Raw genomic sequence first — 14,464 nt, 5'->3', positions numbered from 1 at the left:
TAAATCTTATCCTCAGGGGACTCTGAGGGCAGTTAGGATTGTTTTCACCTTCTCTGTTTGTGCCTCAGGTCCTGCTGGGGTGGAAATATGGAGACTGTGTGGATGAGAAGGCGAAGATTCACCCTCAGCTCAGGACTTATAAAGCCCTTACAGAGAAGGTACAGTGTAGTGAATAATATTGAAGAGATGATGTAAAGACTAAGGCTTCTGGGTATATTCTTTGCTTTCATTTCTGCGTCTGTGCATCAGGAGAAGGAGATCTACAGATGGCCAATAAGAGAGTCCCTGAAGAGTATACTGGCAATGGGCTGGAGCATCGACAGGACTAAGGATGGAGAGAGCATGTCTCAACAGAGGGAGAATGAGAAAATGAGAAAGATATCTCAGGCTTCACAGGTAAAGTACCAAAGATAAATGTTTCTGCCTCAGAAAAGAATTGGAAACACAAAAAATTTCATTGCTGTCGCGTCCCACCAGAGCATTAATATTGTGTTGTAAAAGGTTCACGATGCATCATGACTGACATATAGTATGCAATGAAAAAAGGTCATAAAATCAAGTCTCCTGAAAATTGTTCATCTCCAATATGAAAAATGTAGATAAAGTCAATGACGTTAATGCCTGGAAAAAATCTTATCTTTTATGACATACTTTTTCTCTTAAACAAACATGCCATTAAAATGCGGTAATCATTTTTTGCATTTATGTCAAGCTGGTTTGACTGTTTTAAGTGAGTGTTAGCTATTTCTGCTGTTTTTTTCTTCTGTTTTTGCTAGCTATTTCAATGTTAATTATTAGCGTCACTGCTAGCTAACAATTTCAATGGTTTGTTTACTTTTACCTAATTATTTGACATTTCTTCTTTTTGCTTTTCTATTTTTGATACTATTTTTAACAATTAGATATAGCTAATTGTTGTGACTTATTTTTACTCTTAGCTAATTTTTCAGCATTCTTTTTCTAATTTTTTTGACAGCTATTTATAAAATTGTAATCATTAGCTGTACTCTATGAAAACAGTTTCAACTATTTATCCATTGCGTATTACTTATCACTATACCTATTACTATTGTTAATTGAGGTTGGGCTGCTTTCACTCACACAGCCACTTTTCAACAACTTTGCTACTGTATGCAGTTGTAAACAAACTGATCAGATATTTACTGTGAAAACAAAGCTGATTCTGTTGCTAATTTCCTTCCACAATAGGCTGAAAGCACAAAGCCAAAGAAAAATCCTTAAACAAATGTTGTTAGAGCATCGATCTTATGTTGTCCAAGTGTTCATTTGTTTCACTCCAAACGTGCATCTATTTCCAGGCCAATGGTTTCAATCCGAGCCCGATAGACACAAGCAACGTGGTTCTATCCAGGGAATTGCAGGTGAGCGACCCCACATTTGTTTTGTTGTACTTCTTCCTTTTATTATATCAAACGATCTCAGACTGAATACAAGATCAAAAGCAGTCTTAGCTGAATGCCAATGAGTAGCGTGGGCGAGATTTGCTTGTCGCTGAGTTTGTCTGTATTTGTCTTTGGTACAAGGGGATGGTGGAGGCTGTGGCTGAAAATTACCATAACATCTGGGCCAAGAAGAAAAAAAGTGACCTTGGAAGCAGAGGTGATTTGCTAATGAAGTCAATCATGAATGCACAGTCTACATCACAAAGACCCCTGCAAAACAGACAGACAGAGACTCTGTATGGGTAAAGTGCTACGCCGTATGTACACGTGTCTATCCAGCTGGTTTTGACTAAACAGGTTCAGTTGAGCGATGCTTCCACTTTGTTTTGCCATTTGCCCTCACACAGACATTAAGCAGGGAAACACTGCAGCTGATCACATCTGAACACTATGTTGTTTGTTTGTTTTGTCCAGGTGGAGGGACACACCCTCTTCTGGTGCCCTACGACACGCTGACAGCTAAGGAGAAAGCCCGTGATCGAGAGAAGGCTCAAGACCTTTTTCGCTTCCTGCAAATTAATGGTTATAGCATCACAAGGTCAATACGCCCAATGTCTGTCATTGATATTACATTAAGGCCTTTACACCACTTCATAACCATCAGTAGTCAATGGAGTCCTTTATCAAATGCTATTAAAGGAGTTTAGTGTTGTCAAAATATTAATTTATAGATAATGTCTTCTTATGTTGCAGAGGTCTGAAGGACTTGGAGCAGGATTCCTCTTCTATGGAGAAAAGGTTTGCCTATAAATTCCTCAAGAAGCTGCTCAAGTATGTTGACTCAGCCCAGGAATTCATTGCACACTTAGGTATGTACATTTGTAGACCAATGGTCACACTTTTCTCTCACATATGTTATTACATAAGACTAAAGACCCTAAAAAGACATACAAGAGTTTACTATTATTAAACATCTTTTGTATATTCTCAATCCAGAAGCCATGGCTGCCAGTGGAAAAACAGACAGGTCACCTCATGAACAAGAAATCAAGTTTTTTGCCAAAGTAAGGAAGTCATACGAAGCAGCTTAGAATAAATGCTTACAACTTTCAAATAATATTATTTTCATTTTACTGATTTGCTCTTGTCCTCATCATTGCCCTCCTTCAGGTTCTTCTCCCGCTCATCGACCAGTACTTCAAGAACCACTCTCTCTACTTCCTCTCCTCCCCCAATAAGAACCTGAGCAGCAGTGGTTATGCCTCCAACAAGGAGAAGGAGATGGTCACCAGGTACCCACTCACACATTTACTTCCACGCAACAATGCAGCATGACACCAAATTGTTGCTTGTCTGCTCAAATTTTTCAAGTGTTCTAATCCTATATTGTATTGTACTTAAAGCAAATCCACAGCTATTCTATTCATGTACTCATTGCGTTCATAACACTCTGTTTATACTCTTCCTTCTGTTTATACTGTAACATACTTTTTATACCAACACAGTATATAATGCACTTTACTGCTGCTTTCGCACTTCTGTTTAGATGCTAAACCATATTTCATTGGCTTAGTACTTGTACTCTGTGCAATGAAATGAAGCTGAATCTAATCTAATCTTAATTACTAATCTTCTATAGAAACATTTACTCACTGTGATTTTCTGATTTCTTCCCTGTTTCTATTCTGCACGTCTACAGCCTGTTTTGTAAACTGGCAGCTCTTGTCAGACATAGGATTTCTCTCTTTGGTAAGTTGTTCCCTACTCAATAGTCAGGAATGCATGTGCATGTGTGTTTATACATGTATGTCATGTCTTTAGGGCTTTATTAGCAGCACACTGAGCAATAAATTAATGGAATATTTATCTATAAAGATGCAGAGTCAAACCCTAAGGGAATAACTTGACATTTCAGAAAATTAATTGCTTTCTTGCTGTGAGTTAAATGATTGATACAACTGTCATGCCTGTACAATAAATAAGAAGCTGCTACCAGAAACTGACTTAGCATTAAAGACAACAAACGGAGAAACATCCTGTTTAACTTGCTCCTAACCTAACAAAATCAAGCTACTTGTACGTTTTTATAAATTACATGAAGTTATGCAAATACTTTTATATGCTAAGCTAAGCTAACTGGCTGCTGATTGTATAAATGAGAGCGGTCTCTATTTTCTCATCAAACAAAACAACAAAAGAAAAAAACAATAAGCATATTTCCCATAATGCTGCTACTGTTTAAAACAACAGCAACTTGAGCCTACTTTCAGCCACTGAAATAATCATTGATTATTTAGATTTTGAGGTTTTCATATGTAAATCAGCCAACTAAACCCCTGACTTCATTACTTCAACCACTGTGCCTTTAACTGCAGTGGATATCCCACATCCAGCCCAGGTGGTGAACTGGACATTGATCCACTGACCTTAACACATTTAAATGAAACCTTAACCTGCACATCCCACTGGTGGGGTGACCACAAACTCAGCTCTGTCATGAGAGAGAGCTCAGTACAAAGTGAAGACAGTCTTTACATGTGGGTGACTGTGTGTGTTTGTGGTGTTTTGTAGGAAGTGACTCCACCACCATGGTCAGCTGTCTGCATATCCTGGCACACACTCTGGACACAAGGTGGGTCAATTTGGCAGAGTGCAAAACGAAAGGGAATTTTTCTTCTTAAAATGAAAAGTTGAAAAAAATGTAAATGTCAAAATGTTTGATACAGATTGTGGTTAAGCATAAATTTATTAGAAGGACATTTATATTGTTCTACTGTAAAGTGAATTTAACCTCTGTTGGATCCTCAAGAGTAGCATATTTGTCATGAATGTTCTCTTTTAAACATTTAGAATTGTGGAGTCTTATGGGAAGCGCTGGCATTAACAAAGCGCCTCCACTGGCATTTAAATAAGCAGCACAAATTTCATGCAGCACATGTTGCCCAAGGCTCATAGTGTTCTTTAGAGACAATGTACTGTTTGTTAATGCTGCTCACACATAATGAGGCTAAAGTAGCAATGTATTATTGTGTCTTGTTTGTGCTGAAGAGCTACAGCTGAAGCCCAAAGACTCTGTCTTTCATTTCTCCTTTCTTCTGGGACACATTAATACTTAACAATGGGTAATTCATTTACCAATGTTATGAACTGTGAAATGCTGAAAACGGACAGACTAATCTTATTAATGCATTGTGCTATTTCAGTGTCATATAGTGTTTCTAAGCTCCAACACTGGCAATCTCACCTTGGATTTAAATATTCCCCTAATTCATGAAATAAATCATTTATGTTTTAGTATGAGGGCGGTCAGGTTGATACTCACGTCTCATATTTCATGACTAAAACCTTCAGTGACTGTGAGAGTGGAGTTAATTGCATATGTGAGCGTGTCCTACTGTGGGTAAACAGCGTTGTCCTTTGCATACCAAGAGTTATATCCTGTGGTTTATTATAGCCCTGCCCTTGCATATCTCCTCATTTGGTTTCAGTCATTTATCATGCTCTCGTTCACTCCAACAGGACAGTGATGAAGTCGGGCTCAGAGATGGTGAGGGTGGGGCTCAGGACTTTCTTTGAGAACGCTGCAGAGGACCTGGAGAAAACTTTCGAGAACCTGAAGCTGGGGAAGTTCACTCACTCCCGCTCACAGATGAAAGGAGTGTCGCAGAATATCAACTATACCACTGTAGCTCTGCTCCCCATCCTAACTGCTCTGTTTGAACACATCACTCAACACCACTTCGGAGTCGACCTGCTTTGTGAGTCCTGACAGCAAAGGAATGATCAAACATGTTGTTGGAGAGGCTGCAAAATACTTGAGTGTCAGCTTTAAGTTTATTAGAATACATGATTACATGCTTCTAACCCATGACAATTTTTCTACAGTGCTTTAGAATGCAGTGTTCCTATCAATTCAGCTTCCATACGGTATTATGGAGTGATACACTTGAATAATTAAAATGACTAAAGCACATTTTGCTTAACTAATGACCATGCTGAGTGCTGGTAACTTGGGGCCAAATTTAATATGGTTTTTACACATTTTTCTTGAGAGTAGATTCACTCATTCTGTCCCTAGAAATGTGCTGGATTTAACAAACAGGTGCACTGAGCGGTTTGTGTGTCTTTTAAGCTAATATTTGCAAGATGTGTCTCTCTCTTCATATGTATTCAAGAGAGGATTCTTGCTATAATAGCAGGACAGATGTTAACAGAGGTTAATCATGTATTCCACTGGATTTACTAAGGTCATGTAATTTGTGATGGTCAGTTCTGTGGGGAAAATACGCTGCATCTGAAAATCGGGCCTAATCATAGCGCACATCGGGATTACATGGCCACAGGGAAGGTTTGACGCTACATGAATGTCAGTGACTGCAGATGGACATGGCACCTTGAAAATATCCACAAGACTTACATGAGTTATCAAGAAATTAACTAATAAAAATATAGACCTATAGTTAAATCTGATTTCAGAAAGAAAAACACTGCCATATAATGCTTCCGCACTGTTATGCATTTTTAAATGCATTTGTCACTTGAGCATTTTTCTGAAACATCAGCTTTTTCATTATCAACTTAACTTCCACCTGCTGCTTTCTGATTTTTCTTTGTTTCTTCTCCCAGTGGATGATGTCCAAGTGTCCTGCTATCGAATCCTGACCAGCCTCTATGCACTGGGCACTGGGAAAAATATCTATGTAGAAAGGTATCCTTAGCTTAATTCTTGTATTGTTTAATTGGTAAAGAAGCCTGCTGGCATTTACTGACTCTCTTTGTGACCCTCAGGCAGTTGCCAGCACTCGGTCAGTGTCTGGCGACTCTGGCTGGGGCTATGCCTGTAGCCTTCTTGGAGCCGCTGCTCAATACGTACAACCCCTGCTCCGTCTTTAATACCAAGAGTGCCAGAGAACGAGCCAGTAAGTCGTTTGTAGTTATCTCATTATACAAGCGTTTATTAAATCATGGAAAAGGCTTTCTATTCTTAAAAAATGTAGTAAGAGACATTAATTTATTGATTGAGAAATGACTGGAATCACATGTCAGTGCCCTGTGGTGTTTTAGTCCTAGGAATACCAGACTCAGTGGAGGAAGTCTGTCCTGGGATGCCACGGCTGGACGGGTTAATGAAGGACATCAATGACATGGCTGAGTCCGGAGCACGGTACACGGAGATGCCCCATGTGATCGAGGTGGTGCTGCCCATGTTGTGTAACTATCTGTCCTACTGGTGGGAGAGGGGTCCTGAAAACCAGCCAGCTAGCGGGGGAAGCATCTGCTGCACCACCGTCACCTCAGAGCACCTCAGCCTCATTCTTGGCAACATCCTCAAGATCCTCAACAACAACCTGGGCATCGATGAGGCCTCTTGGATGAAGAGAATTGCAGGTAAGTAGCGGTTGCAACTCAGCGCTCTGTAGCTTAGTGGTGAGAAACGATCAGTGCAGAATGGACAGATGTATGCCTAGTTTTTGACCAAGCATATCTTAATTTTAAACTTAGATGACCAATGTGATGTCTGCTAAACATCAACATAAAAGCACCACAGTGCATACAGCTTCCAGAAATGGTGCTTGACATTAAAATCTGCAATTTTTAAATACAACAGGGGAAAGGTGCTGAAAAGCATTTATGGTTGAAGCAGTAGTGTAGTTTATCGTTGTTTGGAAAAAAGCTTGAAAACTGCCCATTATTCATATGACGTTTTTAGAGACATGCTGGAAATTTTTCAGTGCACTACATCATTTTACATGAAATTAAGCAACTATGATAAAACTGTGTTTTCTGTGTCTTTTACTGTCCAGTTTATGTACAGCCCATCATCAGCAAGGCCCGTGCAGACCTGCTAAAGAGCCACTTCCTCCCCACACTGGAGAAATTAAAGAAGAAGACGGTGAAGGTGGTGGCTGAGGAGGAGCTTCTCAAGGCGGACAGTAAAGGAGACACCCAGGAGGCCGAGCTGCTCATCCTGGATGAGTTTGCCGTTCTCTGTAGGGACCTGTACGCCTTTTACCCCATGCTCATCCGTTACGTGGACAACAACAGGTTAGCTCAGTTTTAGGAGTATTTAAAGAAGATGAGACGGATGCTGCTGTTTGCAGAAAAGGTACAGAAGGTGTATTAATCTCTTTCTGCCGCTGCAGGTCCAGGTGGCTGAAAGAACCAGATTCTGACTCCAATGAGCTTTTTAGAATGGTTGCAGAGATATTTATCCTGTGGTGCAAGTCACATGTAAGTACTCCGAGATCGGTTTCTTTCACATTGTAATAAAGATAATAATAATAAGCCTTTATTTATGTAGTGCCTTTAAAGGTTACAAAGTAGTTTGTTTCATTTTTAATTGAAAGGAGGAAAAGAGAAATTAAGTATATTAGCATACATGAAGCATACAAATAAAATTACATGATACATAAACCTGAAACAAATAAGCATACTCCAAAACACAGAGAGCCTTTATGAACTGGGCCACCAAATACCACAGAGCCATCTTTAATTGCAATCTTCTTTGTTTTTTCTTCAGAATTTCAAACGAGAAGAACAGAACTTTGTGGTCCAAAATGAAATCAACAACCTTTCCTTCTTGACCGGAGATAATAAAACAAAGATGTCTAAGGTAGGTTTTACACCTGCTCACTGCCTCTCAACACTTTCAACTTTATCTCCTTAATTTGGGCTTAACAGTGCAGCAAATGAATACTCTTAGTCACTCTTGGCATCTGGATCCTTCGTGGCAAGAACAGAATTTATTATATTTGTGTTTTTAAGAAAAAGGTGAAAAGGACCAAACATAAGCAGGAGTGGTAGGATGATACATGTTAACATTGTCTCTGCCATGTTAATGCGTTAGCTTTTGTTTACATGTGCTCATATGTTAACATGGTAAATGCTCGGGGCAAGAGGAGCTGTGTGCAGACACACACACGACTACACACCTGTTACAAACAAGACCTATTGAAACTCTTATTGAAGCTTGTTTCTTTTAAACTTAAAGAAGTGTGGTGGACAACCTCCTATTAAAATGGACTTTGACTTAAGACTGTGTATTTTGTGTGTATGTGTATTGACATACATGCATGCCTGTTATAGTAGATAAGAAAAACTAACACTCATCTTTCAGTAGGCAAATGTTCCTCCATACTTTCAGCCCTCGACAGTGTTAGAATATTTTATTTCTTGTCTGCCTGGTTTAGCTGTTTAAAGGCAAACAAATGAATTTCATTGCAGTGCATGTCCATTTGAGGACTCTGTGCCTCCATTAACTGCTCTTTCATCCTTTTCTTCTATCTGCCTTTCTTTCTCTTTCTGTCTCTCTCTGTCTCAAACAGTCCTTTAAGGAGAAGGTAGAGTGATGCAGTGCATGAGCTGTTTACCTGCCAGCTTATTGGCTTATGTGCTGCAGTCGCCAAGCAGAAAAGCCAATAGCTTGTGCCGCCGTGCTGTATAGTCTATAGTGTAGTTATATAGTATGTTACTTGATTATTTGTAGCCTCCATTCATCACCATGTGTGACATGGTCCCTTTGGTCATTTCTCATTGACTTATGGATGGAATACGTCTCATGTGGAGTAATAAAGCCCAGCCCCACTGTAGCAAATCATGTGATCACATGTCACTGGTGTGTTTGCAGTTGATGGATTGTGATACTGTGGTGTGTTTGGCCAAGAGTTACCTCAAGCTCTTTATATTTTGTCGTAATTGATGTGTGATAAGGTTGTGTGTTTCAGTGTGTGTAGAGTATGTACAGTATATTAATATGGAGATTAGTGTTTTCACTGGGCCAGCTGCTCCAATTTGACTCAATAGTGCGGTTTTCACTCACTGGAAACTGTTGCAGTTCTGACACAACTAATGTGCTCCTCTGCTTTTCAGCTGAGGTGTGAGACTTCATGCCTAATGCCTCAGTGGCACAGATGATTTAGTCTGGTCATAGATTTTGCCAAGGCTGAAAAATAAATGCTTCAGTAGTCTCTGGCTTTTGTTCAAATACAGTATGAGCGCTCCCCCTGTGAAATAAAATACTATAAGGTATCACTTCATGCTGAAAGGAATTGTTTTAGTATAACATTAATCTCAGCAAAATGGGGAAAATTGTATGTCTTAAGCTTATTTAGCTGTTGAAAGCTCCTAGCTTTTATTCACCAATAAGTATTGTCTGAGGTTTATCTTGATTTTTTTTCAGTCTGGAGGACAAGACCAGGAGAGGAAACACAAGAAGAGACGCGGTGAATTCTACTCTATCCAGACCTCCCTGATTGTAGCTGCTCTCAAGAAAATGCTGCCAATTGGTCTCAATATGTGCACCCCAGGGGATCAGGAGCTCATCTCTCTAGCCAAGATCCGCTACCTCCTGGTGAGAAAACATCTGAGGCACATATCAATGAAAATCCAGCCATGCACTCAGACCAGAAAGCCACTAGGAGAAGATAAACAGATGTGTCTCACAAGAAGGAATTTTCTGTCTACTGTCACACTTTCATAGTAGATTATTAATGCCACAAACACCTTCTCCACTCTTGCAGACTAGTTCTGTTGTTAAAAGATACTTCTTTTAAAAGATACTCAGGAACTCATTTGCCCGCGAGCTGTTGCAATAGCTTCCCAGTTTTAACCCATTTGCTGGTTACAACTATTTTTTCTGTCTTATTGCTCAACAGAAAGATACAGATGATGAGGTTAAAGACCACATTCGTCAGAATCTGCACCTTAGAGAAAAGGTAAACAAGCAACAATTAAGTTCATTTCTGCAAAACCACAATAGTGTGTATTGACTACCATGCTGCTCTGTGTTTGACGTCCTTTTCTGAAACCTACTCATAGTCAGAGGACCCAGCTGTGAGGTGGCAGCTGAACCTGTACAAGGACATAGTGATGAGGACTGAGGGTCCTCCAGACCCTGAAAGAGTGGTGGATCGTATCCAACGGATCTCTGCTGCCGTCTTCAACCTGGAGCAGGTCAGACTCAGCATTTATACATTCATAACCACAGTTGGAGCTACAACTGGCACTTAATGCGGTGTGATTATTATACAACATTGTGCATGTCATATTGTTTGTTTGTGCTGTGTGGGAAAGAAGTGTTAAGTTTATTTTAGTTACTGGTCCTGTGAATACAAATATGATGTTAGTCTTCTTTGTATTTTTTTAAATACACTTTTTACTTAGTTTTGACTTATGTGATGAAATAGAAATTGCAATCATCTTTGACAGCAAAATTACACCTGGGGCACTTTACCATTTCTGACACCCCCTCTACTGCGCTCTGTCCTTTCTCTCAGGAAGAGTCAAGTTCAGGATGAGTCACCAAAATAAAGAGCACTTGTGCTGAGAAAAACCTATGTGTGCGTCTGATGAAAATGCCAGTTTTCAGCTTTCACTTTTTTTCTCTGGTTTGCCAGGTAGAGAATGCCATTCCGTGTGTGTTAATTAGACTTCTTCTGCCCTCATCAGGTGGAGCAGCCACTGAGATCCAAAAAGTGCGTATGGCAGAAGCTGCTGTCCAAGCAGAGGAAGCGAGCAGTTGTTGCCTGCTTTCGAATGGCTCCGCTTTATAATCTGCCAAGGTATTACTGTACACAGTTACATCAACAGCGTTTACGCCTCTTCTCTTCTTTTTAAAGTCTCAAAGCAATCTAAACAGATTTATCATAATGACTCAAGATGTATCTCCAGCAGAGAATAGCAAAGAGCTCTCTGTGGTGCTGCTACCAGATGGCAAATTGTGCAGCAAGTGCTGTAGCATCACCTCTAGCACAACACTTTCTTCTTCTTCTGTCTGACTCACGGCTCTCATTCCTCTCTTCCTGGGTTCTGACCCTGCATTAATGCACAGTCTGCCTCAGTTTGTAGGACAAATGTCTGGCCGCTAGCTGTTATCAAAGAGTAGAAAAAAAGGGACACTAGCAATTTCATGCCCTGCTGCTCCGTAACTCAATCACAGGAAGTCGGGGCAGAGTGCTACAGTAGGGAGGAAAACAATTATGACGCCCAACCTCAGGGTGGCCATCTTCAATATGTGCTCAGACGATGCCGCCTGCCTGCCTGACAGCATGACTCATTTATTCAGAGTTGTTGACAGTGAAATATGACACAGCATAGCTAATAATTACTTGACAGTATTTACAATGCAGGAGAAATGATTGTTTTTCTCTGGAGTAATAGATTTGTTTTAGCGGGAAGGATGGTAAAGCTTCTGGAAAACGTCAGCTCTCCCAAAATTTCTCGCATCCAGATGTCATCTTTTCTCTTTTGTGTCTCTCTTCAGTCTTTGTTCTCTCCTCAGTGTCACACTGTATTGTACCTCATCCCCGTAGGCACAAAAATAATAATTACTTCCTGAATGCCTACCGACACATTTGGCTGGAGATAATGCATGAGAACACAGACTATGACAGTCTGCTCTCAATGCTGACGGTAACGTAGTGCTGAACCAACATTCCTACTCTATGACTTGTGATCCTCTCTTAACTCTGCCTTGCTTTCCTCCAGGCACGGTTTCTGCGACAAGTTATAACTGCCATTTTCCCTGGTGTTTCCACTGGTCCACACATTTGCGGTATTAAAAAAAAAAAATCTAAAGAAAATAGCTCTAAAGACATAGTTTAAAATTTTGCCATTTTGCTACCCTCATTGGAACTGGATGAGAAAACTGGTACTGCACCTATCTCATTTCGAGGGTAAGACTGGGTAATTAACACAATATTTCATAATATTGTTAGCAAAAATGATAAAGTGTATTTTCCTGGGGTTATAAGCTGGATTTTTTGGCCAGGCACAGTCACTTCCTAGAGTCTTGGATTCATTATAAGGTTGCAGTTAAATGTTTCCAGGCTAGCTGTTTCTTCTAGTCATAATGCAAAGCTAAGTTAATTGCATACAAATACAAGAATGGTTGTAAAATACTCTGTTAACCGTTGCAGAATCCCAAACATGTAATACAATCAGAGTTCAGTAATTAAAGTAATTTAATTATCTTATTAAAGTGCAATTTCTGCCTGTAGATTAAAGTTTAGGAGTAGATTAAATAAAAAGAATTTAGATTAGGTCAACAGTTTGGCAGGAGGCATGTACATCTGTGTGACAGTTCCACTAAGGTGACCAGCTGGATGTGCCAGTACCCTAAACTAACCAGTATTAACCTCTCCAAAGGGACTTGTCCACTGCTTTGCTCTGCTACTATCTAACCCGGGCTAATGTGCTCTCACCCCTCCTTAGGCATCGCTCTATTAACCTCTTCCTCCTGGCCTATCAGAGAATATGGATAGAAACAGAGGAGTACTCCTTTGAGGAGAAGCTAGTGCAGGACCTTGCAGTAAGTACCCTCGTGTTGGTACCTTTGTGCTGTGGGGAACTGAGCGTTGTCGTTACTTGTGTCAGTGTGAAAAGTTTCAACAAACACCCCACTTCCACCATGTACCACTGAGTCACTGTCAGCCATCCTTACAGTGGTTTTCAACTTGATCCATTGTTGTAAGCCTGGCATCACTGCTGATGTCAGAGCCAGTTCGTGTAGTTCGACCACTCTGTCCCATCCACCGGAGGTAAGAAAGCAGAACGACGCTTCAACTTACCACTGTGAAAGTTATGAAAGTTCTGTGTCTTTCCTAAATTTTCACAGCCATAAAGCTTCACAATCATGCAATGGATTTTCTGTAGTGAAAGGAAAAGAGATACAGCTGCTGTCTTTACAACTTCACTAAAGCGTTTCAGAAATATTGTTGCACTTTGTAGCCCGCGATAACCTGCAGCATTTTGATTAAAAATGCTTTGGGTTTATGAAACAGAGTTTAATAAATATGCGTATTTCAGTTTAGAAAATGAAGAAATCATCAAAACACATTGAGACTTGACAAATCCTGCTGTGCCAGTGGGTGTGTTTCTTTTTCAATAATGAAAAGAAGATATAATTTGAATTAATACAGCTTTTTTGAAATTCTAATATTCTTTTTACTGTTTTATTAGTCATATTTTTTCACATTATTTGGAATGAAAGCCACGGGGGATTACAGGAGGAGTTAACAGATGAAGAACTTTATGATCCAGCCAGGCAAACAGGCATTTTTGCAGCAGCCCTACAGAAAAACAGTTCCAATGTGTCTGATGTTCCTGAGTGATCTCCGTTCTGGGCTTGTGGAGAGTCATGCTTAACTCCATTCACCTTTAACACTGCTGAACATCACTTTTTGCGTGTGTGTGCGTGTGTGTGTGCTAGCATGTGTGTGGATGTTGCTGTCATTACAGTCATGCATGCGGTCAGTTTTGTGCACGCCATCACTTGTCTGTTTTGTGATGCTGCCTGATTTCCTTATGTGACAGTTAAATGTCACTGTACCTACTGTTTGTACAAAGTGTTACAATACAAATCTCTTGGCCTAGCAGTTCATATATAGCTGATTTTGAAAGTCCATGCCTGAGCTGCCCTGCTGACTCTAATGGCTTTGTGCAGAAAACGCAGCCCAAAGTGGAGGAAGAGGAGGAGGAGGAGGTCAGGAAGCAGCCGGACCCTCTTCACCAGCTCATTCTGCATTTCAGCCACAATGCTCTGACTGAATGCAGGTAAATACACACTCACTCTCACACACCTGGCCACCTGGCAGCAGCGCAAGTTGCTCCATCTGTGCTACATAATTGTTTTGGCCTGCTTCTCAGCTAATAAAGAGAGCATTAAAGTAAATCATAGCCATATTTTATTACTAGGAAACAAACACAAGCAGTTTTTTTTTTTGTATTTCTCTGTAGTCTTGTTGCTCACTGTGCATACACTGCAGTGGCTATAAATATTATCACTGCAACTTCCTTATTATTTACAAGGTTTAATCATCAGATATTTATCCTTCTTCTTTGTTAGTTCATTGGAAGAGGATCCACTGTATATTGCATATGCGGATATGATGGCAAAGGTACCACTTTTTCTAAATGGCTCTTGCATGCTTGCCCAGAAAAGATGTGCAGGTCTGACGTTCAGCTTTATCTTTTAGAGTTGTGCTGAGGGCGAAGAAGAGGAGGAGGAGGAAGAAAAGGAGAAAACGTTTGAGGTGCTGTTAATTTTCAGGCCTATTGTTCTG

General features: G+C 40.2%; 1 protein-coding gene across 9 annotated transcripts in view; it reads left to right on the top strand.

Moving 5' to 3' along the window:
* The window catches only part of LOC111587668 (ryanodine receptor 3-like), a 122,043-nt gene that overhangs the window by 92,064 nt on the left and 15,515 nt on the right, over window positions 1-14,464 (top strand). For 5 of the 9 annotated variants that reach the window (XM_055005905.1, XM_055005900.1, XM_055005901.1 and 2 more), the window contains 26 exons: window positions 69-158; window positions 250-396; window positions 1,320-1,382; window positions 1,545-1,620; window positions 1,878-2,001; window positions 2,157-2,272; window positions 2,400-2,467; window positions 2,574-2,695; window positions 3,103-3,152; window positions 3,975-4,035; window positions 4,923-5,161; window positions 6,030-6,111; window positions 6,192-6,322; window positions 6,468-6,791; window positions 7,208-7,448; window positions 7,547-7,634; window positions 7,924-8,016; window positions 8,729-8,743; window positions 9,583-9,753; window positions 10,058-10,117; window positions 10,221-10,355; window positions 10,851-10,963; window positions 12,615-12,711; window positions 13,846-13,955; window positions 14,248-14,299; window positions 14,378-14,434. In XM_055005905.1, the coding sequence (XP_054861880.1) occupies window positions 69-158; window positions 250-396; window positions 1,320-1,382; window positions 1,545-1,620; window positions 1,878-2,001; window positions 2,157-2,272; window positions 2,400-2,467; window positions 2,574-2,695; window positions 3,103-3,152; window positions 3,975-4,035; window positions 4,923-5,161; window positions 6,030-6,111; window positions 6,192-6,322; window positions 6,468-6,791; window positions 7,208-7,448; window positions 7,547-7,634; window positions 7,924-8,016; window positions 8,729-8,743; window positions 9,583-9,753; window positions 10,058-10,117; window positions 10,221-10,355; window positions 10,851-10,963; window positions 12,615-12,711; window positions 13,846-13,955; window positions 14,248-14,299; window positions 14,378-14,434 (2,925 nt within the window). The remainder of the gene's footprint in view (window positions 1-68; window positions 159-249; window positions 397-1,319; window positions 1,383-1,544; window positions 1,621-1,877; window positions 2,002-2,156; window positions 2,273-2,399; window positions 2,468-2,573; window positions 2,696-3,102; window positions 3,153-3,974; window positions 4,036-4,922; window positions 5,162-6,029; window positions 6,112-6,191; window positions 6,323-6,467; window positions 6,792-7,207; window positions 7,449-7,546; window positions 7,635-7,923; window positions 8,017-8,728; window positions 8,744-9,582; window positions 9,754-10,057; window positions 10,118-10,220; window positions 10,356-10,850; window positions 10,964-12,614; window positions 12,712-13,845; window positions 13,956-14,247; window positions 14,300-14,377; window positions 14,435-14,464) is intronic. The other 4 variants (XM_055005904.1, XM_055005903.1, XM_055005902.1 and 1 more) reach the window with 1 other exon arrangement.

This window comes from Amphiprion ocellaris, chromosome 20 (genome assembly GCF_022539595.1).
Source record: "Amphiprion ocellaris isolate individual 3 ecotype Okinawa chromosome 20, ASM2253959v1, whole genome shotgun sequence".
NCBI classification, from domain to species: Eukaryota; Metazoa; Chordata; class Actinopteri; family Pomacentridae; genus Amphiprion; species Amphiprion ocellaris.
Note: the sequence above shows the minus strand (reverse complement) of the source record. Positions and strands in the feature narration are given on the sequence as shown.